The sequence below is a fragment of the Spermophilus citellus genome (genome assembly GCF_964194105.1).
Source record: "Spermophilus citellus genome assembly, chromosome: 2".
NCBI lineage: Eukaryota > Metazoa > Chordata > Mammalia > Rodentia > Sciuridae > Spermophilus > Spermophilus citellus.
Window position 1 is genome coordinate 257,125,285 of NC_138183.1, and position 24,990 is coordinate 257,150,274.

General features: G+C 59.3%; 1 protein-coding gene and 1 long non-coding RNA gene across 3 annotated transcripts; both read left to right on the top strand.

The window, feature by feature from the left end:
• Nucleotides 1-4,968: 4,968 nt before the first annotated feature.
• On the top strand, nt 4,969-7,158 carry LOC308641972. The gene is made up of 3 exons (XR_014020475.1): nt 4,969-5,378; nt 5,772-6,014; nt 6,942-7,158. It is a non-coding gene; the product is annotated as an uncharacterized lncRNA (long non-coding RNA).
• A 457-nt stretch (nt 7,159-7,615) lies between these two features.
• On the top strand, nt 7,616-23,980 carry DUSP8 (dual specificity phosphatase 8). 2 transcript variants are annotated; one of them, XM_081279006.1, is made up of 7 exons: nt 7,616-8,377; nt 13,832-14,153; nt 15,613-15,751; nt 19,736-19,902; nt 20,545-20,704; nt 20,911-21,034; nt 21,249-23,980. In XM_081279006.1, exons 2-7 carry the CDS (start codon nt 13,923-13,925, stop codon nt 22,297-22,299), a joined length of 1,872 nt encoding a protein of 623 aa, XP_081135132.1. In that variant the 5' UTR covers nt 7,616-8,377; nt 13,832-13,922; the 3' UTR covers nt 22,300-23,980. The 2 variants fall into 2 exon arrangements, with proteins under 2 accessions (XP_081135132.1, XP_081135133.1); XM_081279007.1 differs by lacking the exon at nt 7,616-8,377 and adding an exon at nt 13,179-13,294.
• The last annotated feature ends 1,010 nt before the right edge of the window (nt 23,981-24,990 follow it).

A 24,990-nucleotide genomic window follows, 5' to 3' on the forward strand; every position in this document is an offset into this window, starting at 1 on the left:
AGAAGTGGGAGGGGGAGGGGGAGGAGGAAGAAGGGGGAGGGGGAGGAAGGGGAGGGGTAGGGGGAGAAAGGGGGAGGGGGAGGAAGGGGAGGGGGAGGAGGAGGAGGAAGGGGGAGAGGGAGAAGGGAGAGAAGTGGGAGGGGGAGGGGGAGGAGGAAGAAGGGGGAGGGGGAGGAAGGGGAGGGGTAGGGGGAGAAAGGGGGAGGGGGAGGAAGGGGAGGGGGAGGAGGAGGAGGAAGGGGGAGAGGGAGAAGGGAGAGAAGTGGGAGGGGGAGGGGGAAGAGGAGGAAGGGGGAGGGGGAGAAGGGGGAGGGGGAAGGGGGAGGAGGAGGAAGGGGGAGGGGGAGGAAGCGGGAGGGGGAGGAAGCGGGAGGGGGAGGAAGCGGGAGGGGGAGGAAGCGGGAGGCTATCCCTCACAGTCAGGACACAGGACAGATCTCCAGGTGCAGGACCTGCTCAGCCTGCTGTCCTGGCCTCAGCTCTTGGCCTTGCTGCCTGGAGAGGCGACCTTGGACTTGGCCATCACATTGCAGCAACAGAAGCCCCAGAAGCCTCTGCTCCTGGCCCATCTTAGATACTAGCCGCTGCCCAGAGGGACGAGGAGCATGACCCAAAGGAGCAGGGAAGTTGATTCCTAGTGAGGCGGGCTTCCAGCTGCGAGGATAGCAGACGCGCAGTGTGCAGGTGCACCGTCCTCCTCTAGACCATTCTGAGAGGCAGTCTCCTTGCAGATCCTGGAGGTGACCTAGACAAGCAACCAGCGGCAACTTCCAAACACCATGGCCAGAGCAGCGGGGCGACTGACCCTCAAGCCTGCTTCCCCTCCCTTGTCGGGAGCAGTGACTGAACTATGGGTTTTGAACTGTCTTGCGACACAGGCGACACCCTCTGGAGAACTCTCAGAGCAAGGTGCCGAAGAGATAGCCCAGATGCTATGGTGACACACTGTTCAACAGATGGTTCTGTGCCAGCCACAGAGCTATACAATTTATAACTGCTCGGGGGAGAGAGCCAGGGGTGCAAGCTTGTCATCATAATGGAGCTGGCCATACGCATGATCTTGGCTCCACTTACTTTGAAGAAACTTTCCCACAATAGCCCTTTTAATGACAGAACTTATAGAATCAACATGCTGAGCTTGCTATAGTCAGTCCTCCTCCACCAGAGGTTGGCTGAACCACCCAGCCCCACCTTTCCTCTCTTCATGTGTCATTGTCTTTTCTCCATCCCCTCATCGCCTCGTCTGGGATCTCCTTGGAATCAACTGTCCTGCAGGTCACAACACTCTCTGGCTCCAGGCCTCCCCACCTGCCTCCCCAGGGCTGTCACTTTCAAGGAGACACATGCACCAAGCCCCACTCTCTCTTTTAGGGACTGATGACTCCCGCCATTGCCATGAATGGCAATTGTAGCCAATGCAATATGACAAGGAAAAGGAATGAAAAGTTTACAAAGAAATGATAGTCAGGATTGTCAGGCAGCACAACTGTCTACTGGAAAATCCAAGCAAATCTACAGGCACTCTGTCAGCACTAACAGGAGGGTTCATAATGTCCAAATCAACAGCATTATACAGCAGGTGTCAATAAGAATCTATTTAATCTTTTTTTAAAAAAGCCTTTCAAAATAGGAAAAGAAATTACTAGATAAGTTTTAAAATACTTAATAAAATAAGACCTATCTAGTGAGAACCATAAAGCAATAGAAGGCCATTTTTTTTAAAGAGAGAGTGAAAGAGAGGGGGACAGAGAGAGAGAATTTTTTTAACATTTATTTATTTTTTCTTAGTTCTCGGTGGACACAACATCTTCGTTTGTATGTGGTGCTGAGGATCGAACCGGGGCCGCACGCACGCTAGGCGAGCACGCTACCGCTTGAGCCACATCGCCAGCCCGATAGAAGGCCATTTTTAAAACTAAATAAATATGCCTATGTGAAAAGACTTCCTAGAGTTCTCCTCCAAACTAGTCAGTCAGTGAAGGCAACCACAAAAAGGTCCTAACGCAAAGTGCTAACAAGAGTATCAAGAAACAGAGTCCTCATAACCCACTAGGGGTGTGTACATTAATTAGTAGCCACTTTGAGAGCAAAGAAGCAACATCTGGGGAAGCTCAGGAGGGCATATCCTGCCACCTGGCAACCCTCTTCCACGTGCATACCTCCGAGGAAGCTGGCCTGAGGCCACTTCCCAAAGGTTGATATATAAATGGCACGGCCACTCCGGAAGAGTGTGGTGCTTGCTTGCGTGTTTTGTTGTTGTTGTATTGTGCTGGGTTGTTTTGGTGTGTGGGTGAGTGTGTGTGGGTTGCTGTGCTGGGATGAACCCAGGGCCTCACAACTGGCAGTCAAGTGCTCTAGCACTGAGCTACATCCCGACTTGTTGTTTTTCATTTTGAGACAGGGTCTTGCTAGGCTGCCCAGGCTGGCCTTGTGCTTGTGATCCTCCTGCCTCAGCCTCCAGAATTGCTGGAATTACAGGTGTGCATGGCTTTTTAGAAACTTTGACATTTTTTAGTAAGCCTGGATTTTTCTGGTGTTAACAGAAATAGGTTAACATCTTTTTCTTTCCTTTTACTTTTAAGCTATATCTTTATATTTATCATGCTTTTTTCAAGATAGGGCCTCTACCTCTGGATCTGATGGCTATGGAGACCCTACACAAGCAAAGTCACATGGTATTATCCATTTGTGACCAGTTTATCTCACTGAGCACAAGGTGCTCAAGGCTCATCAATGTTGTGGCATGTGACAAATTGTCCTTCCTTCTTATATTAATGGACACTTGGCTTGCAAGTGGTCAGGGAGCAATGTTGCCCTTGAACTACAGAGCTCAAGTGATCCTCCCTCTCGAGTAGGTGGGGTCAAGAGCATGCACCACCATGCCCATCTTGGTATGCAACCCTACACCTGGCTATTTATCCAAGAAACACAACCTGTGTTCACACAGAAACCTGTATGTGCAGGTCTAGAGTTACTTTACTCACAATAACCAAAAACTGAAAGCGGCACAAACGCCCTTCAATAAGTGAACAGGGCGACTGTCCATCTGAGCCACAGACAGCACTCAGAGTGAAAGGGGAAGAGCCATAGACACCTGCAACCACCTGGGTGACCCTCAGGGCCCCAGATCTCAAAGCTCCCCTCATGACATTCTCAGGAAGGCTGGGCCACAGACTGGAGAACGGATGCACAGCTGCAGTGAAAGGGGGCAGGGGTCACAGATATAAGGAGATGGTACCCGGGAGATGTGCCGGTGATGGAACTGCCTGCATCTTGAGCTCCAATTCAGGAAGATGAGAAGGTTTTACAGGTGGACAGTGGTGATGGCTGTACAGTGGTGTGAACGTGCTTAATGTCCCCGAAATGCATGCTTAAAATAGCTAAGATGGTTCCTTTCATGCTGTGTGTATTTTACCACAATTTTTTAATGCCAATGAAATATCAACTTTACTATGTAATTTTTTTTTTTGGTTGACCTTGTACAGGGCCTTCTGCATGCTGGCCAAGGGCTGTACCATTGAGCAACACCTCCACGTTATATAATAATGTTTTAAATTAAGGAAAAGTTTGCAAAAGTGAAAATAAAAAATCTGAATGTGCAAATTGGTCAACTTGTTAACATATGGATTTGGACTTAGCAGGCTGTGGGGACTTGGATTCTGCAGTTTTGACAGAGCAGCTGGCCAGGGAGCTGGGAGGTATCCATCAGCCCTGCCCTGCAGCAGTGGTTTATGAGGCAAAACCTGTGCCCAAATGTTCATGAATGGCTCGACACCCAGACTACTCTCACAATAGAAAACTAAGTAGCAAGCTAACCTGAAAAAGCAAGGCTTGCTTTACCAACAAGGATGAACTGACAGATTTTTTTTTTTTTTTTTGATACGAGGGATCGAACACAGGGGCACTAAACCAATGAACCATCTCCACAGCCTTTTTTATATTTTATTTTGAGACAGGCTCTCACAAGTTGCTCAGGGCCTCACTAAATGGCTGAGGTTGGCCTTGAACTTACCATCCTCCTGCCTCAGCCTCCTGAGTTGCTAAGATTACAGGTGTGTGCCACCATGCCCAGTTGGAATAAATGTCAAAGCACACAAAATAAACCTACCTGCTACACGTGGAGACTTCTATATGCAATTAAACTACAAAGACATCCACAAGCCTGAGCAGTACCTGCCTCTGGAAAGGGGCGTGAGGGCAGGCTCACCTGCATCCTAACTGTTGTCTTTCTAATCTGAAAATAAAATGGAAAAATGTTGACCTTATTCTCTATACATTTGTAAATTTCCCTGTGTCACAATAATAACGCTAGGAAAGGAAATAACCTGAAATTTGTGTATTAGATATTTGATAGGACGCTGTGTTGTTAACAGCCAAAACATGGAAATAGTCTAATATGTGAAACAGAGAAGTGGTTCATATGCCACTGGCCACTGTAAAGCATAACACCACACAGATGTTTGTGGTCAGGTGTGGGAAAGCAGCAATACAGAGATCTCGAAGGTGCTTTCTTGCAAGAAAGAAGCCAGACGACAGACACACACACACACACACACACACACACACACACACACAACCATATTTCCAGTTCTGTGTACTTGGAGAACTGGCAACACTAGCCAGCGGGACAGGCCAGAGAGAGGGGGACTGATGGAAGGCCCGGGGCTTGTCCTGGGAGTATTCATCTGTCGATGCCCACTCCGTGAGTGCAGGTGCGGGGGGCTGGGCGGCTGTGGGGAGCTGGTGTCTAATGGAGACAGGTTCAGCTTCGCAGTACAAAGGGTAATGCAGATGGTCGGTGGGGATGAGAGCCCGGCTAGGCCAACGTTCTCAGTGCCACTGTGGGCTGGGAATGCAGCACAGTGGCAGAGTGCCTGCCTAGCACGCACAAGTTCTGGGCTCATCCCCAGCACAACGATTTTTTAAAAACAAATGAGGTTGGGGTGCGCGGGGGAGGGGGGTGACAATCTGCTTTAACGCCTGAGATGAGCATTTCATTAATTCCTCCTTGACTTTAAAAAATATCAGGTTGGGCGACAGAACAGCCTGGATGGTTAATGCGCACGGTTACTGGAAACCATGAACCGCAAATCAGCGGAAACCCACCACTCTTTTCAGGAAAGAGATCCACCCCCTTCTCTCTCCTGCCGCGGCGGTGGCGACCAGCCTGCACCGCGACCTGTGGGCTGCAGAGGGCGCGCGCGGGCCGCCCGGCCTCCCGGCTCCCCGCACCTGCCAGCCGGGTGCCAGCGTTGCGCCGCTGCCCGCCTGACCTCCGCCCTAGCCTCGGCGCCTCCCCGGCCCACGCCAAGTACTGTCAGCCCCGCGGACTCGGAGGCAGCGACCTCAGTCCCAGTCGGGCTTGGCGCTCGCCCGCGGTAGGCACCTACAGTCGCAGTAGGCATCCCGCTCCTGGCCCAGCGGCCACAGCCTGGGCCCAGCGCAGATGCAAAGCGGTACTCCGCGAATGCTCAGCCCACCGCAGCCCCCTCCCCATCCACGCCTGCACGGAGAGGAGAAGCTGGCTGCTGTGGGCTGCTGTGGAGAGTCCCAGCTTCCCAGGCAAGGCCCTTGAGGGAGCAGTGCAAGAGGAGGGGAAAGGGCCGCCCTCACACAGTGGGAACAGAGTCCGAGGTGTTAACTGCTTGTTTGCCTGAGAGTCCTCCATGGGGATTTTAAAAGAACCACAATCGTATGGCCCTCTCCTCCTGGGGTGCCCAGGGTCTTAGGGGAAGCCGAGGGTCACACCTTTACCTTCCCAAATCTTACAGATGGGACTCCTGGTCACCATCCACCCCTGCTCAGGCCTTGTGAGGAGTGCTGCACATGCCCGGAGGTCTTAGGAGCCAGTGGTCACTCCCAGGGCATCTGCAATTGCTGACCACATCAGCGCTGGGATGAAGAGGCTCCTGCCCTATCCTGCAGCAGCCACATGGACACCTTGGAGGTGCAGTCCCCCACTAGGCTCATTCTGGGCCTGGCATGGGGAGAAAGCTGGCCGGGCAGCCCCTAAGGTGAGTTCTTGACAGTGAGTTCTCCACACCTGCAGATCCCAGATCCTTCAAGGCCTGCTGCTGCCCTCTGGGGAGCCTTGCAGGCACCTCCTACCATGTGGCCCCTCCAGTCTCAGCCTGAATTCCAAGGGCCCAGCTTCCCCACTTTTCAGACAAGGAGTAAGTGGAAACCCAGCAAGGTCATATCTCCCACCCCCACTGATCTGGCCATGCATCCAGCTGACTTCCAGGCTCAGGGTCCACCTCCAGCCAGGGTCCAGCTTGGGGCAGGGAGAGAGGGAAGACCTGAACCTAGAGCCAACCCCAAACAGTCCAGGGGCTCCCAGGGATTCCTTCCAGGATTCTCCCTCCAGGTGTTTGTCCTGTGCTTCCTCTGAGCCAAGAACAATGCACTCCCCCCTCCGCCCCAAACACACAAAGCCTGGACTCTTCTCAGGCTCAGGAGGGAAGAGAGCCACCAGCAGGGCCTCAACACCTGCTGTGCACACAGGAGACAGGGGTGGAAGGGGAAGGTCCTGCAGGGTCCTGCCCAGCACCTACCTTCTGCCCAGAGGGTCCAGTTTTCATTTACCCTCTGAGCCTGTGGTCCCAGGAGGGGCTTGGCCTGTCAGTCAGCCTTCCTAAGACCCTTCACTCAACAAGCACTGGCTGAGGGCCGCCCTTCAGCTCTTCCCATCTCCCTCCAGTAAGGCACTGCCCTCCCAGCTCCAAACCCCAGGGTGACCCTAGAGGACAGGTCGGCTAGGGGCCCAGGTTGGAGAGTGATGGCCCCTATGCTCCATCCAACACCCCACTCAAGGGCAATTTTTAAATGTCTGAGGTGTCCTGTCACACTCCCCCTCCCCAAATCATTACCTTCAAAGACTCCCAGGGCTCCTCAGCTCCCACCTACAGGGCTCTTTGTTCTCTTTCTTGGGTCTGGCGCAGGGCACAAGGCCTGGCGCAAAGAAGGTGCTCAGTAAATACTGGATGAACTTGAGTGAAGGACTCTGGGCCCACCCGGCCCCTCCTGAGCCACAGCTGTCCCTGGGGTGGCCACCTGAGACTTGCAGGTGCCTTGGAGTGGCCTCAGAACTGGCCCCCGTGTGCTTCCGGCCCAATAAGGTCCAAGGTGTCATTACCTATGTTTTGTTAGCGCTCTGGAGGTGCTTATGTTCCCACAGTGGTGGGCTGGGGCTGACATTCCCCAGCCTGCCTGGGTGACATTAAGGTGGTCGTGGAGAGCTGTAGAGGGGTGAGTTTTCACTGGAAGGGTCAAAGGCTAGAGGTCATGAGTGGGGTTAGGATCAGTGCCGCCCCAAGAACGCTAGGGGGTTCTGGAAACGGCCCAACTCCAGCGTTGACGGGATTGTGACCTGAGACAAGCCGTGTCGCCTCTGGAGCTTCCGATTTCCACCCAAGCAAAGTGGAGATCCGGCTCCCACCTGCAGGGGTCGCGTAGAGGGTAAACGTGCATGCTGCAGGTAAGACGCTTCGCCGGCTGGGCCGTCGTGCGCGCGCTCGCAGGCCGCACGGGGGCTGAAGAAGGCCCTCCGGGCTGCGGCTCTATGTGAACAAAAGCTGGGGACAGGAGAGAAGCCGGCTCCAGCTCCAGCCCAGGCGGGCAGGGAGAGGACCTTCGCGCCAAGGAAATGGACAGGAGGACCGCCCGCGGGTCCGTGCGCAGCAAGGCAGGGGGGTCCTGGGGCGCCACGCTGAGCCCTAGGCTGGAAAGGCTTCCTGGTGGTGGGGTCCCCAGTACCGCCGCCGGTCGCCCGGGCAAGGGACCGGGACGCCGCGTAGCTCCTTTAAGAGCCGGTGCCAGGTGAGCGCGGAGGGCGGTGGCGGCGAGCCCCGGCACCCCCGCCCCCGCGGCCGCCGCCTCTAATCTGCACTCGGGGCCGGGGCACGGCTGACGTCATCTGCCCTCGAGCTGCGCGTGCTGATTGGCTGCAGGTGACGTCAGGGGCTTTTTCGCTCGGCCTGACCTCATCCCCGTTGGCGGCCCCGCCCTCCGCCCCGGGCCTGTCACTCGCTGCTCCCGAGGCTGCTGAGCCGGCTCCGCGGCCCCCGCCCCACACGGACGCCGGAGCCCGAGCCCGGGCCGAGCTGAGCCGGAGCCGCCGGCCGCGCCCGCCGAGTCGCGGGCTGGGATGCGCGCCGCGAGCGCGCGTGCCCGCCCGCAGTGCGCGCTCTCCGGCTCGAGCGAGCGCTCCCCGCGGCGGCGGCGGCGGCGGCGAGGGCGGCGGCGACGCGGCCAGTGCGCCCCCCCGGCCCCTGCCCCGGCTGCGCGGCCCCCGGGCGGGCCCATGGGCGGCGCAGCGGAGCGAGCGCCCTGAGTGCGGCGCGGGTCCCGGTGCGTCCCGGCGGTGAGAGAGAACCAGGTGAGCGGGGCGCCGGGCCCGGCGGGGAGCGGGAGAACCGGTGGGGAGGGGTCGACCCAAGCGCCCGACACCCGCGCAGCGTCGAGGTCTCTCGGCGGGCGCCCGGGAGGAGGCGGCCCCAGCCCGCGAGCGTAGGGCTAGGGCCCAGCCCCAGCCCCGGCCTCGGCTCACTGGGTACGCTCTGCGGACCCCCGCCCGGCTCAACGCCCGGGGGGCCGCTTTCCTTCTCCCCGAAATTCCTTCTTATTTGGGGGGGGACGTGAATTAAGGACCCAGATGGGTTATTTGATGCAAACGCAGAGCTGTCGGAGCCCCTACGCCGCATCCCCTTTGAGGGCCAGAATGGGAGAAGGTCGTCCTTTGCGGGTAGGAGATGTGGAGCCTGGGCCGGCCATAGGAAAAACGGTCTTTGGCTCGCAGGAAGCCTCGGGAAAGGGTTCGGTCCACATCTGCGCGGGGAGAACCTGCAGATCCTCCTCTTGGTCAGGCTGCTCCACACCCGCACCTTGGGGTGCTCAGCCTATGCGGAATAAAGACCATCCTTGCCGGCTGCAGAAGCAGACGCGGTGCTGGGGGAGGGGCCGGCTCAGCCAGCCTCCTAGGCCTTCTGCCCACCTGGGGAGGGGTGCAGGCCAGCTGCAGGGTGCTGACCAGCCTGGCCAGGAGAGGGAGGAGCCACAATAGACCCAGCCCCCACCAAGTCATCCCTGCTGGGAGAATTTGCTTTCTGACCTCCTGCTGCAAAGGTGCGCTGGATTTTGGAGTTGGGGGCCTTGGTGGTATTCTGGGACGGAGGAAGCGGGGGGCTTAGCCCTGCGGTGCTCTGTTGTGCATTTCGGGATGGGGTGGGGTGTGGCAAGGCAGGAGAGCAGCCCTCTGTGCTGCATGCCCCTGCCCGAGGGGTCTGTGTAGAAGCACAGAGGACCCCCACAGACCATCTCACACCTGCTTGCTCTCAGAGCAGCCTTTCAAATTAGGGTGGCCTGCAGTGCCTGGCTCTGCACAGGGAGGACAGAGTTCTGTGTATCTGCTCTTCAGTTGACAAGCACCTGCCCCATGGGCAGATCATGTGACCAGGAGGTAGAAGTTCATCCTTAGGTCTGACTGAAATACCTGCAGTGGGGCCTCAGGAGAGTTGCTGGGCAGTTCTCTTCCCTGCTGCCCTCAGCCTTTGGGGAGGCTACCCCTGGGAGCGGAGTTCTGTGAGCAGAGATGCAGAGAGCGCTTCCAGTCCTCCTGGGTCAGGACTCCTCCAGGCATCTCTTCTCTTGGGCTCATGCTCATGTCTGGACCCAAAAGTTTCAACTGCATTGGAGACCCAGGAGAGAGTCTGGCTGGTCCGTGGCAGGTCTGGGGAGGCCTTGGTGGGCAGCTTCGAGAAAGCAGGGAAGGGTCCAAACTCACAGCAAGGGAGCGATGGCTCTGGTCACAAGACTTCAGGACTGAGGCCACTTCTGGGCTGCTTGGGACAGTGACTGACTGAAGCCCTGCAGATCAGGGGGGCTGCAAGGGCCAGGTGGGAGTGGAGGGAAGCTTCTGGCCTCCCTCTCAAAGGCCTACTTGCTGTGCCTCTCCACCCCAGGCTGGGCCCACTCCTGTTCCTGGGAACTGAGGTGGCTTCCATGCCACTCTCCAGTCCAGTGCTGGCTCTGCGTGGCCTTACCATTGTCCCAGCCAAAGCAGACTATGTCCCCACTTGCCCCAGGGAGCTGAGGGAAGGGAGGGGCCAGAGCACTGGACTGACCCTTGTGAGCACTGGAACCCTGTCTCCTGGATGACCCCTCCAACCTCCCTTCCTGGCCTCCAGAGGTGCCCCTGGGTGACAGTGAGCCAGCAGCTCAGCAGCTCAGTTCTCCATCATCAGTTCTTGTCTGAAGTTCTTGTCTGAGCAGGGGAAGGGAGACACCATCCCTGCCCTCCAGTGGCTGATGGCTCTGGGAGCCATCTCTAGAGGTAGTGAGTTTCCTCCCACTGGGTGTAAGCAGGAGGTAGCTGGGTGAGTGTGCTATCAGTTGTGGCAGGCCCCAGCACTTGACTGTTGCTAGTCACTTATGCGCTCGGGCACAAGAATGCTGTGTGGAGGCCTGAGGTGTAGGAGTCCGTGTGTGAGGTCTCAGAGCTAGTACCTGGGGTACAGGTGTACTGAGATGCTCCGGGATTTTGGTATGCAGAGGGTGAGCACATGTGTGTGAATATGCACATGGGCGTGTGCACACTCTGGCACCTCATGTGTACGCACCTGCATCCCTGTGAGAGTAATTACACACGGGAAGAGTTAGATTGTAGGCCATCCAGGTTCAGCAGGTGTGCAAGGGGTGTGTGTCTTCCTGCATCTGCAGAGGGCAGTGTGGGCCCAGGAGCCAGGCTGGGCTGTGAGGGAGCTGGAAGGTCATAGCCTGGGACATTGGCCTTGGGGCCCCCTTTCCTCCGAGCTCTTCAGACTGTACCTGCAGGTCTTGCCCCACTAGGACTTCCTCTTGCCCACACCAGGCTCTGAAATAGCAGGGTGACGGCGTTCTCCCACCCTGGTTCCCAGGTTCCTAGGTTCCCAGGAATGGGGTATGGGTCAGGCCTGGGGGGGCTTGATGGGGTGCTGGCCTGCCTCAGTTCCCCCTGCTTGTCCTAACCCTGCTGACCTGCTCAGGGCTGACCCAACCTCTCCACTCCCCACCTACTCCGCCCAGCTCTGGACTCTGATCAGAGCATCTGGCGAAGGCCAAAGGGGAGGGCCTGTCCACCCCCCAGCATGCACCCTGGGGGCACCAGGGTGCAGAGATTTCTGCAGGAGGGTGTGCTCTGGCCAGACCTTCCCCATGCTGACAAGAAAGCCTCGGAGGAGGCAGCCGGGAGCCAGTGAACTGCAGTGCGAGGTGGATCCTGGGAATTAAGACTAGGTAGGGCAGGGTGGGGGACAGGCTTCCTCACTGGCTGGGGCCCATGCCGGCCCAGCTACAGGGCACCTGCTGTGAGGAGTGGGAGCCAGTGGGGAGGGGTGACCTGCGGCTCAGCAGAACAGAGCAGCCTGCGCTGTGGCTGCTGTGGCAGGAGCAGCCGTTGCCTGGCACCTCTGCGGTTGCCATGGTGACGATGGAGGTGCTAAGTTGCTAATGAGTCCCCCTCGGCTGCAAATAACAATACTATGGTGGCTAACAGGGCCAAGCCTCAGCTCCGAGGGTTCCTGGGAGGCAGGGCAGGGACCAGGTACTAGGCCTTGAGCCCCCTGCCCACCTCTCCAGCTCCCAGACTTGCCCTTCCCTGCCCTTCCCTCTGGGTCAGGCCTTCCACCACCACCCTCCTAGGCCTGCGCTGGTTGTCTGTCTTCCGAATGGGCACCTGCCCAGCCCAGCTTCCTTCAGGGCTGCGGACGGGCCAGGGCCTGTGAGTGTCCTTCTGTACTGGGCGTTCTCTGCTTCAGGTGAGAGCACTGCCCACTTGGCAGGTGAGGATGTTGAGGCTCTGGGGGGGCAAGCCTGGGGACCCCCAGCCCCCAGTGCCCCTACCTCACTGTGGCCTGCTCTTGCTCTAGCCACCCAGGGCAGAAGTTCTGCCCAGGCCTGCACAAGGTGCTCTCTCTGGTCCAGAAGACCTGCTGGCCCTTCACCAACTTGTACAGGATTCAGGTTAGAATTGAGGAGAACTTCCCAAGACAGTTCATAGAGGAATTAAATCTGTAGGCAGGGCCCCCTTCAGGAGGCAGCAATCCCCTCAGCAAGTAGGCAGGAAACCCCTCATCAGCAGGCAGGGATTGTTACTGTTGAACTGGCCCCGGGGGGAGGCTCAATCCTGGCCTTCCCCCGTGGAGGAATGAGGAGAGATGGAGGCATGGGAATCAGTGAGTGGCACTCCCGGTCCCCCTGCCCCTGTGCTGCCCCACTCTCACAGTTTTGTGGCTCAGCATACGGCTACCCACCTGGCCTAGTGAGGCCAGCTACGGCAGGGCAGGAGGGGACAGGTCAGGGGCTGAGCTGCAGGTGCCCAAGGAAAGGGGTTCTGGGGGTGGCCAGGGGCAGCAGGGCTCCATCCTGCCCCACTACATCTGTTGGTGGTGTGTTGAGGCTCCTCTGTACCCGCCTAGCTACTCTGCCCCCTCTCTGGGATTCTGCCGACAGCCCTCACCCACTGGCCTGAGAGCTGACCCAGGGGATAGAGAGCCAGTGGCAGCTGTCACTGTGGTCCCCAGCTTCATGAAGCTGTTTGTAATGTTTTGAGGTCAGGTGTGCCACTCCAGGGCCCCACGTGGCTGTGGGTTGAGGGCCCATCAAGGGGGTTTTGCCCACCTTGTCCCTCTGCTACAGGCTCTGGGGTACGCCCTGGGCTGGTACAGATATGGTACAGTACAGACCTCCACTGAAAGGCTACCATGGCACTGGGGGGCTGGAGCCACGCAGGCCACCCAGGACCCTGGGTTCTGTCCAGCCTCCTTGTGTGTGACCTGGGTGGGTCTCACCCCTGCCCTGAGCCTCCTTTTCCCCCTACGTGAAGCAGACTTGTCAACCCTGATACTGTGTCTGCTAAGGGGCTGTGAGGCTTGAGGGCACTTACAGAAAGGCCAGTGCTGGCCGGTGACAGGGGATATAGGACTTGACACCAAGCCTGCAGGAAGGGCTTCCAGTGTCCCCAGGTGCCCGCCACCTCTAAACACCCCTCAGCCCGAGGACATTTGGGGCCATGCTGAGGACCTCCGGCGCCTGACCTTCGTGTGCAGGCTGCCTCTAAGGGGCCCTGAGACCCCAGGCCGCTGCTGCGCCGAGCACCGCCCCGCACACCCCACAGGGGCCATGCACTCACCCCCACCCCTTTGTGCAGCAGGTAGCGTGGGCCAGACCTCAGCCTGCAGAACTGGGACAGTGCAGTCCCTGTCCTCACATCCAGGCTCCTCCTCCAGCACCCTGGCCCTTCAGCATCCAGGAGCCAGAGGCAGCAGAGGCAGTCCCAGCCCCCGCCCCCGCCCCTCACCAGGGTGGGGATTATCGGCTCAGAGAGCTGCCCTTGGAGATGAGCCTCTAGGGATTGGCCTTGTGGCACTGTGCCAGGGAAGGAGGGCAGGGGTAAGGGCAGCTAGCTGGGCAGAGGGCAGAGGGGTGAGGGCAAGCTCTGGACCCGTCTTACTCGGGGAGGGTAGATAAGAAGAGGACAACGGGGCAGAGGTTCCAGAACAGAGGAGTGTAGCTGCATGCCAGGGTGCAGAGGAAGGACCCTGGGGACAGTCTGGACCCTTTTTCTGGGTCCCTCTTACCCTCCTCTGCCTCCTTGTGCCTTGAGCAGCTGCTGATGCCAGGACTGGACAGTGCAGGGGCTGGACAGGGTCTCCTGTGTCCTCCACCCTGGGTGAGACTGATGCGTCTGGGACAAAGTGCTCCAGGGTGCACGTCCGGGTTCCAGCCCCAGCCTGCCCAGGAGTCTCTGGCCACCCCCGGGGCCTGTGGCGCTGCTGACAGCCTGCCTCTCCCTCAGGTCTGGCACCATGCACTAGGGCAGTCTCCACGCCGCAAGGCCGTACCCTCCTGACTTCAGGGTCACCCTCCCCACCACACACTGCCCCACCATGGCCGGGGACCGGCTCCCGAGGAAAGTGATGGACGCCAAGAAGCTGGCCAGCCTGCTGCGAGGCGGGCCTGGGGGGCCTCTGGTCATTGACAGCCGCTCCTTTGTGGAGTACAACAGCTGGCACGTGCTGAGCTCCGTCAACATCTGCTGCTCCAAGCTGGTGAAGCGGCGGCTGCAGCAGGGCAAAGTGACCATCGCGGAGCTCATCCAGCCCGCTGTGCGCAGTCAGGTACCCTTCGCCTGTCCCTGAGAGTGTCCCCGTCACCTCTTAGTGCACAGCGGAACCTCCTCGGCCCCTGAACCCACACTGGGCTCCTCCACGCTCTCAGGCTCTCTTGCTCATTTGCCAGCCTCCTGCCTGTCTGCGTGCCCACTCAGATCACCGAGGTGGTGGGCTTGCCACACCGAGGTGTAGCCCCTCACAGGGTACAGAGAACGACGAGAGACACAGGGGCCTGGGGGCTGACACACACGCAGGCACAGCTGGGTGGCCACTCTGACTGCCATGGGGGCAGGAGGAGTGGTCTGGGGCCCACGCCGAGCAGTCCATAAGGCTAGCATCCCAGTCCTTCCCTCACCCCCCGGGGTCTTCAGTGAGCCAGAATTCTCTCTGTGGCCCCCCAGGAATGTCCTTGCAGGAAGGAACAGTTCATTTGGACAGTTCATTTCTCCTCAGAACCACTGAATCCAGCTACTAGGGAGGAACACTGAGCCAGTGACCTGTGTGGGCAGCAGCAACCCCTCCTACCACCTTAGGCTGGGGCAGCCTGGAGGCTTAGAGAGCATCCTGGTCACAGTTCTTCCCCACTGCAGGCCGGGATGTGAGCGGAGGGGGGGGGGGGATGGCTGCTTGACAGGAGTCCCCACTCAAGGCCAGAATGGCTCCCCCGTGGCTCCAGTGAAGGGAATCCTGTGATTAATCACCCCCCATGAGGACTCCCGGCCAGAGTGCAATCCCATTGGCTGCCGATGACATCATCCAGCCAGGGTTGGTGGCTCAGCTGGCTTAAGGACTGAGCGTGCTTGGGGGGTGGGGACCTCAGCCTGTCTGAGCAAAAACGCTCAACATCTGGCCCCAAGACTGGCCCATGGGGTAGGGAGGAGGGCAGCAGGAGCCCCAGGCCTGCATCCTGGCTTGGCAGGTGGGGTCCCCTGCAGCCTCAGTTCCTCCATCTAGGGGCTGGAGGGGAGAGGAGTCAGGTGGGCTAGCAGTCAGCTCACTGAGCCTGGACCCAGGGCACTGCTTTGAAATCCAAGAAACATGCTTCCAAGAGCCTGAGGATGGCTCAGCCACCCTGGAAGCCAGCTCAGACCTCATACATGTGGCCCAGGACCTGTCACTCTCCTGTGTCTCCGACATGGGCCTGGCCACAGTGGACAGCCACTCTGTCTATTTCCTTCATCAGGAGCCCCTCTGTCTTTCCCTGGTCTGATGCCTGTCTGCAAGGCCATGGGTGTTTGCACCTGCCCAGGTGGAGTATGTGTGTGTGTGTGTCTGGGCAGGTGAAGGAGAATGTGTGAGGTGGTGGCGGCACCTGCCCACCCTCAGGGAGCAAGGTGACAGCACCCCCTCCTCTGGGCCTCTGACCCCTCACTCTTTCCCTGAACCAGAGGCAACAGGCAGTGGCAGGACACAGGGCACCTGATGGGTGCCCCGGCGCCCTGACCTCTGCCCTCACGGCCCCCAGGTGGAGGCCACGGAACCACAGGACGTGGTGGTCTATGACCAGAGCACACGGGACGCCAGTGTGCTGGCAGCAGACAGCTTCCTGTCCATCTTGCTCAGCAAGCTAGACGGCTGCTTCGACAGTGTGGCCATCCTCACAGGTGAGCGCGAAGGGGCCCCTGCCGGGACACCTTCTCCTCTTTCCCCAATGTCTCCTTGGCTGGGATGGGGTGTCCAAGGAGGCCAGTGTCTGCTGGGGCAGTGGGGAGGCTTCAGTGCCTCTAGTTCTCACGCTTCAGGACCTGTGTAACCTGGGCCTGCTGCCATGGTCAGCAGGTAGAAAGGTAGACAGGAGGAAACCCCAAGGCTAGCTCTTTTAGAGCAGGGCCAGGGACCCAAGCTCTGGGTCACAGGGCAGAGGCAGAGGCCCCACCCTTGGGAATCTGTCTGAGCTAGAACTGGTCTGTACCAAGGGGGTCTCCCTGAAGGCCACAGCTGACCACAGATTGCTTAGCAACAGCCTGCTTAGCCAGGGCTGCTGCCTGGGGTTACCTGTTCTGCAGCAGCAGCCTGGCCCTGTGACTCCACACTGGAGACTGAAAGCCCCTGGCACACACACGCACACACACACACTCACAGGCAATGGTGAGAGGGATTCTGTGGGATCTACTTCCTGGGGAGGTGGCCCAGGTCCCAGAGGGGCCAGATGGAGCTGGTGTGTCCCAGGAATGCCCACGCTCCCCCCCTGGGTCTGAGGTCTTCATCAGCATTCCTGCAACCCAACCTCTGTGCACCACAGGGAGTAGCAGGCAGGTGGAGAGTGGAGGCTCAAGACAGCACATACCCACCCTGTGGGCAACAGTGGGATGGCCAGCGAGCAACCAAGCTGGCCCTCTGGCTTTGGTACCTAGCAGGCACAGTGGCCCCCAACCCAGGCCTTGGGGACCTGCATTCCACATTAGTCAGGCTGCTGGGCAGGCCTCCTGAGGGGCATCTAGGAGGCTTGGGGTTCTGTACCACATGCAAGGTACTTGCTATAGTCTCTTGTGTCTGAATGAGTTGACACTCACCCTGCCGTCACTGTGCTGGGCACCTGGCAATTGCAGCCATGTGTCCCACTTGTGATGTCTTGTGATGGTCTGCGGTGCCTGTGTGTGAACTGGGGACCCATAAGCACAGCACAGAGCTGCACACCCTGGAATCCAGTCCTCTTCCCCCAGGTTACCGTTGGGAGGCCAAGTCAGAGTGGAGGGAGGGAGGAGTCCTGGGCCTAACAGGAGCCCTTCTGGGTCCAGCTTGCCACCCTCGCCAGGAGTGGGAGCCATGAGGCTTTTCTGAGAGTCAGAAGTGGGTCGAGAACACACCTCCCTGACCTGCTTAGGGAGGGGGCCAGCGCTCAGAAGGGCCTACCTCCCTGGGGGTACAGGGTGGGAGGCTGGGGTTTGCCTGGAGGGCATGGCTGATCTTGTCTGTCCCCTACCCCACTCAGCTCTCAGCTTCCACCTGCTCTTCCCATTCTGAATATCCATCCCTACAAGGTTTACATCTGTCCCCAGTTCTCTAAAGGCCAGGCCAGGAAGGAGGCATGGTCCCATCACATGAGGTGGGCTCCTGGTGACACCAACTCAGGACTCGAGTTCAGGACTCGCAGGCCTTGCCCACCAGCCCTCCTCCCTAAGGTGGGCACAGCCCCTGCTCTGAGCCAGCCCTCCTCTGAGCAGAGAGAAGGAGGGGAGTGGGGAGCAGGGAGGGAGCTGCCTGCCGTGACCACCAGCAGGGGTGCCTGGTCCCCGCTCCTCTGTTGTTCACTCCGGACCCCTCCTGGGCCCGGAGGAGAGGAAGAGGAGGATGGCTCAGTGGAGGAAGGGGACGCCCTGGCAGGGCAGATCTGCGGCAAGCAGGAGCAGCACTGTTAGTCCAGGGTCTGCTGCTGTGACCCAGCCCCCACTCCACCGCTGCTGCAGGCTGTCCTGTCCAGCAGGGGCAGGGACAGGAGAGGGCCTAGCGCTTCAAAGCAGCGGTGTGCCCTCCCTGGAGCCAGTGCCTGCTGAAGTGTTGGTCCTACAGAAGGAGGGCAGGTAGTGTCACGATAGTACCCCCAACCCAGCCCTTGCAGCCCAGTCCAGACACCCCAGAAGGCCCTCTACCCCCACAGGAGCTGCAGCAAGAGCCCTCCCTGAGTCCAGAGGGTCTGGGAACCCTTCCGGGCTCTGTGCTCCCATGCAGGCAGCTGCGAGTCTGGGACCCTGTTTTCAGGACAGCAGGAAAGGTGAACATGGGGTCTGTCTGGCGGCACTCATGCCAGTACCTGCCCTTTGGCGTGTGTCTGAGATTTCCTTGTGGCTAGCAGGTGTGCCCTCCAGGACCCCAGAGAACAGGCAGCCTTGGTGGGCTGTAGGAAGGTGTCCTTGGGAAATGGCTGGAGGCTAGGGAGGCTCCTAGGCCCCACAGAGACCCACTCACTAAAGTCTGGTGCCCCTCCCTTGCCAGAACATCCCCAAAGCCTGGACAGCTCTGAAATCCTGAAACCTGGAGACTCTAGAAACACCCAACTTGCCTGGCTCTGCCTGGGGGTCCTGGGAGGCTTCCCTGGGACATGGCTGAGAAGGCTACCAGGTGGCCACACCTGCCAGAACTTCCCTGCTTTGGGAGGAGACGGGGGGGGGGGGGGGGGGACTCTGATGGAATCCACACCCCATGCTGTGGCCTGCTCCTTCCTGTCCAGCCAGCAGTTCCTAAGGAAGGAACCACTTCTCCTCCAAAGCTAGGGCCTGAATGCTCCCAGGTCATCTCCATGCCCCCTCCAAGTCAAGCCTTGTTTGGGTGTAGAGGAAGCCCACACAGCACACATTCTGGGTGGATATTGTATCAGCTATCTGTGAGCTGGACCGGGGTGAGGCCAAAGTGCCAGACTTCTCTGTCCTCAAGAAGTGTGGAGGTCCCTGGCACCCACTCCTGAAGACCAGGGCAGGAAATAGCATGGTATTCCCAGGCCCAAGACCCTGCCTCCACTTTCCTGCCCTTTCCCATGGGATGGGGTGGGTCTGAGCTATTGTCTCATGTGCTAGATAATCAGTTGAGGCCAGAAACAGGAACCCACTTGCTATGAGGGTTGTCTCTCAAGAAATGTGGACACCCCGGGGAATTCTAGACAGGTCTCAGCTTGCCCTATCAAGAACTGGTGGCCACTGGATGGGTGCTGCCCAGTGCCTGGTCAGACTCAGCAGTCACCCCACCAGGTCAGGTGTGGCCAGGTCCATTCTCCTGTCTCCCTAGTCATTCTTATCTTTGAGCTGTACAGCAATGCTGTGTGGCAGGCAGGATAAGGAAACTGAGGCCAGAGGCCTGCTCTGCCCCATGTGGCTGAGTCAGACACCCCAGGGACCCCTGCTGGAGTCTCTTCAGCCGTCAGTGGAGGGTTCCCTTCATAGTCTGGGGCCTGGGACTTGCCTGCACATGGAAGGTGGCAGGGCAGATGCTCCCTGTGCCCAGGTTTCTCCTGTTGGTGGAACAGAGCTCCGACCAGAACACAGATATCCCTGTGGGCTATGCCAATCCTAGTGGGTGATGTCATGCCCGGGGCAGGGAAGGGCCCTCTAGAAGCCCTTACCTCGGAGGCCTGGCACCAGAGCCCAGGTGTGGGGCTGCCAGCCAAGTGGAGTCAGGGAGGGATTGCATCAGTGCAGCAGAGGAGACGGAAGGCCTGGCCTGGCCCTGGGCCAGCGGTGTGCTGGGACTGAGGAGGGTGCTTCTCCCCAAGCTGTGTGACCCTTGCCCTCAACAGGAGACCCTGTGGAGGTCTGAGCCAGCCCTTGCCTGGACCATCGCATGCATGCTAGCTGGCCACCTCGACCCCACATTTATGGGCATCACAGCAGCGTCCACAGTGGGGCCATCCCTTAATTAGTATGAGAAGGAATGTGGGCGTAGGTGCAGGCTGTAAGTGGGCAGCAGCACGCACCCCCAGCGTGACAGAGAGGCCTGCCAGCAGGAGACCAGGTACCTGGGCCAGAGGCTGGCTGGCCAGCTCTGCGCAGGGTCGGTGGGGTGTGGCTGAGCTGCGGCAGCGGATGCAGTGCCCAGGCTCTCTCTCCTGCCCCAGCTGGCCAGCCAGCCTGACGTGCCTCCTGTGCCTCCTCCTACAGGCGGGTTTGCCACCTTCTCCTCCTGCTTCCCTGGCCTCTGCGAGGGCAAGCCTGCCACCCTGCTGCCCATGAGCCTCTCCCAGCCCTGCCTGCCTGTGCCCAGTGTGGGCCTGACCCGCATCCTGCCTCACCTCTACCTGGGCTCTCAGAAAGACGTCCTGAATAAGGTGTGTGCACCACTAGGGATTCTGGCTGACAAGGGAAAGAAGCAGGGGTTCAAGAGCTAACTCCTGGGGTAGCCTGGGGGAGGAAGAGGGAAGGGGCGATGGATGAACCAGGGTGGGAGAGCATGTGGTGGGGGCACAGGACAACAGAGGGCCCCAGCCCAACATAGCGGAGCAGGGCATGGGGGAGGTACCAGCAGGGCTGGGTGGAGAGGCAGGCTCCCAGCCCCTTCCATGGTGGAGCTGGAGCCCGCATGCCAAACTGCTGATGTCACTGGGCCCCTGCCAGCTCTGAAAGAATCCCGTGTTTTAAAAATGGTGACAAGGGAAAAGGGTAAAGCCACCGCCCAGGCAACCATGAAATTCCTGGGAGCCTACCGCAGACTGTGGGCGGAGCTGCAGGGAGGCCAGCGGTCCCCCAGCTCCAGCTCAAGGCCTTTGGGCTCTGTCGTGGAGATGGGAGGGAGCTCCTAGGCCCAGCCCCTTCCACATGGCCAGAACCAGGACCAACTGGGGCTTGGGATCTAGGCTCAGGAGCACCCCAACACTCACGGCCTTCAGGCTGCAGAGAGGAAGAGCATCTAACCCCACCAGGGGGCTCTCTTTTCTCTGCCACCTCTTCAACCCATCCTCCTTCCCCTCCAGGATCTGATGACCCAAAATGGAATAAGCTATGTCCTCAATGCCAGCAACTCCTGCCCCAAGCCAGACTTCATCTGCGAGAGCCACTTCCTGCGCATCCCCATCAATGACAACTACTGCGAGAAGCTGTTGCCCTGGCTGGACAAGTCCATCGAGTTCATTGGTGAGGCTGGGTGCTGCTGCTCCCCTCCCAGGAGGGCAAGCCGAGACAGAGGGGAGGCCAGGCACTGTGGCCACTCTGCTCAGGCAAGGGAGGGGTCCCTGAAAAGTAGCTGGGACTGTTGATACAGGTGTGGGGGGGTGCTACCAAAGGGAGGGAGGGGCCTAGCAATTTCAGCTTTCACTTGGTCCCCATGGTTCTGCTCCCAGATAAAGCCAAGCTGTCCAGCTGCCAAGTCATCGTCCACTGTCTGGCTGGCATCTCCCGCTCTGCCACCATCGCCATCGCCTATATCATGAAGACCATGGGCATGTCCTCTGATGATGCCTACAGGTATTGCACTCCTCCTGGGTTCCAGGTGCTTGAACTCAGCAACCTATGGCCCACAGCATTCCCTCCCTTCCCCTCTCCACCTACTGGCATCCGAATGGCCCAACCTCCTGCCCTGGCCAGGAAGGGGAAGTCGAAGTCCGTGGGCACACATCAGTTGATGTGTGGGACCTGGTGAGAGCCTCTCCCACTGACTACCTCTCCTTGCCCACTCCAGGTTTGTGAAGGACCGGCGCCCATCCATCTCGCCCAACTTCAACTTCCTGGGCCAGCTGCTGGAGTATGAGCGGAGCCTGAAGCTACTGGCTGCCCTGCAGGGTGATGCGACCCACCCTGGGACCCCTGAATCCCTCCCAGGCCCTGCGGCAGGGGTCCCACTGCCCCGGCTGCCACCACCTACCTCAGAGAGCGCTGCCACGGGGAACGCAGCCACTACCGCAGCCAGGGAGGGCAGCCCAAGCACCGGTGGGGAGGCCCCAGTGCCCATGGCACGGGCTACCAGCGCACTACAGCAGGGCCTCCATGGCCTACACCTCTCCTCCGACCGCCTCCAAGATACCAACCGCCTCAAGCGTTCCTTCTCGCTGGACATCAAGTCCGCCTACGCCCCCAGCCGGCGGCCAGAATGCCCGGGCCCGCCTGACCCTGGAGAGGCCCCTAAGCTCTGTAAGCTGGACAGCCCGTCAGGGGGTACGCTGGGTCTCCCCTCGCCCAGCCCCGACAGCCCGGACCCAGCACCCGAGGCGCGCCCACGTCCCCGCAGGCGGCCCCGACCTCCCGCTGGCTCTCCTGCGCGCTCTCCAGCTCATGGCCTCGGCCTGAACTTTGGCGACGCTGCCAGGCAGACTCCGCGGCATGGCCTCTCAGCCCTGTCGGCTGGACTGCCCGGACCAGGCCAGCCGGCTGGCGCAGGAACCTGGGCGCCTCCCCTGGATTCCCCAGGCACTCCGTCCCCAGACGGGCCCTGGTGCTTCAGCCCCGAGGGCGCGCAGGGGGCGGGTGGCACGCGGTTCGCAGCCTTCGGCCGGGCAGGTGTACCAGGACCAGGCAGTGACCTGCGGCGGCGGGAGGCGGCCCGGGCTGAGCCCCGGGAAGCGCGGACCGGCTGGCCCGATGAGCCGGCCCCCGACACGCAGTTCAAGCGGCGCAGCTGTCAGATGGAGTTCGAGGAGGGCATGGTGGAGGGGCGCGCGCGCGGCGAGGACCTGGCCGGTCTGGGCAAGCAGGCCAGCTTCTCCGGAAGCGTGGAGGTCATCGAGGTGTCTTGACCCCTCCGTGGGGTCTCCGCGCCCCTCTGCTGTCCTCAGCACTCCGGGCTCGGCCGCCAGTAGCCGGACCCAGTATAAATATATATTATATATAATGCAAAGAAAGGTAAATGGTTTTACTGCGATTTTTATCGAGAAGTAAATATTTCGATTTTTTTTATTTATTTAAGCTGTTCATTCTGGCAATGATTTGGCAACAGTGCAGGGCGGGCCTCGGAGCTCTATTTTTACTGTCTGGTATTTAACTGAAACACAGTTTCTAAGCAATAGGAGGCCACCTTCAGTTGCAAGCTGGGTGCCAGGCTGGGGCCCCTTCCCGCTCCCTCCCCAGGAAACACTGCTGACCTTGCAAAGAGGCTGCCAGCTTTCATGCACTTTTTACTTAAGAAAAAGGGGAAAAAGGAGAAAAAAAAAAAAAAACTTTGCCACAAACTGAGCCGCAGAACCTCCCTTTCCCCCCCTCCTGCCTCCTTTCTCCCATCTCCCTTCTCTTCTCCCTTCTTGGGCTCTGCACCAAAGCCATAAGTGGGGGAGGGGCCCTGGGAGCTGGGGCCCTCCCAGGAGGTGCCAACCCCCAGCGCCAGGTGCCAAGCCTTGACTTGAGGAGCACCTTGCTGCCCACCACCCCATTGCTGTTCCCTGGCAGGTGTTGGTGAGCACTGGGTCCAATGGGGCTAGGGTTTTCAGAGGGGCTTAGCAGAGGGGACTCCAGGACAGGGACGGGATTGGAAAGGGCCTCCCACTCCTGCCTGAGTCGCTCCTCCTCAGAATGGCTCCATTCAGAGGAGGCTGCTCCCATCTCCTCTCCTTGGGGATGCCCCCTAAAGCCCCTGCCCATGGGGAACCCCGGTGAGAGACATGGGCCCTCCGGGACTCCTGTGTCAGGCAGGAGGAGCCAGGCTAGCCAGGGCTCTGGGCCCACCTGTGAGGAGGGCGTGGGTTTAGGATCTTGTTCTGGGCTCTTCTCCAACCCAACACCAGCCTCAGGCAGGTCTTGGAATTCAGGTGGACACCTGCAGGCTGAGTGGCCTTGGAAGACAGGCCTGCCTTGCACAGGGAGTTCCCACCTACCAAACCTGCATGCTTCCAGGGGATGGGGCCTCTGACTTTGGGTGAGCCATCCCAAGGCAGAGGAAGGCCCCAGACAGGAGCAGATTCTGGAGAAATCCCCTTTTCTGCCCCCACCCCCACAAGGGCCTCTCAGGAGAGAAACCCCCAGTACACCCCTTTCCCAGGACACTCTCCCTGTATCTTCAAGGTGACATGCCAGCCCCACCCCCCAGGGGGCTTTTTGGCCCAGGAGGGCCAGCCTCGGGATAAAGGCAAAAGAGAAACCCCCATCACTGTCCCATACTCTCTTAAGTCATAGGGACACAAGGTTTTGAGGGCAAGATACAGGTCCCTGCCCCTCAGGTGTCCTAGAGTCTAGGATTTGGCTGTCACCTTAGGAAGGGGCCAAGGGCTTGGCCAGAGGGAGGCTCATGCAGGACTGGCTCCTGTAGCAGGCCTGGGTCCTGCAGCCTGCTGCCCCAACACCCCCTCGGCCTTGTCTTTCTATTTGTTCTTCATTTGACCTACACCCTGTGTTCCTGTTGTTCCTCCTTTCAGCAAAAGTCCTGTTCCTACTCCCTCTGTCCCACCCACCCTGTCCCCCGAAAAATAAGCTATCATTGTTGTATTTGCAATCTATGGATTAGAGGTTTAAGTATTTATTATTATTGGTTAATATTATTATTATTAATTATGTAAATTTGCCTCCTGTCTGTCGTGTTGGGTTTCTGAGGTGACCCTGGGTGTGGAGGATGCACTGGCTCCCCCCTCCTCGCCCCACCCCTGCTGTCCCGGAGACAGTGGTCTGGGGCCACTGGTTGAGCCCCCAAACTCTGGGGCAGGTCCCAAGGCCCCTTTCCTGCCCTCCCCAGGTGTGGCTTCTGTCCTGGGGTATATAGGGCCGGCAGCCTGTCTCTGCTCTCACTCTGTGACACTGGTCTTGGCTGCCACCTCCTGTATGCCAGGGAGGCTGGGCACAAGCTCTTCCCTGGTCCCTTTCCACCTACTGTCTGAGGTACGGAGGGGTCACTGGGTCCCATCCAAGCCTCTCCACCCATCCTACCCCACCCACCTGGCCACTGCCTGGCATTGAGATGGCCCAGAATGGACCTGGCCCCCTCCTATTATTTGCTGGAAAGTCCAGCGCAGGAGAAGCGGCCAGTCCCCCACCCAAGGCTCCCGGTCCCTGAGGACTGGGAGCCAGCCTGCTGCCCTTCAGACTCCTGCCTCCACGGGCTGCACTTTCCTGTTCCCTCCTTTTGTATTTGGAAACAATGTGCTGTAATAAATCCTAAGGGATGTTTTCCCAGAGCCTGGCTGCCTCTTTCTTCATGCAGGTGGTGGGTGGGGTTGGGGGTGGGGAGCAGTCTGGAAGCTCCCTGAGGCCAGGACCCTGGTGCATTGGGCCTGGAAAGGCTGCTTGCCTCTTGCTGTGTGAGCAAAGTGCTGGGGGAGGGGGCAGCTTGTCCCCTGTGACCAGGATGGGGAGGGACTGGTATCGGGTGCACTCTTACCATGTGAAATATCCTTTTTATTGTTACCTGCTAGTAAAAGTAGAAGACTTAAAAACTCCCCTCACCCACAGCCCCACTGTCAACAGCTGGATGCAGCCCTGCAGAGGTCTGTACCTGTGTGTGCACA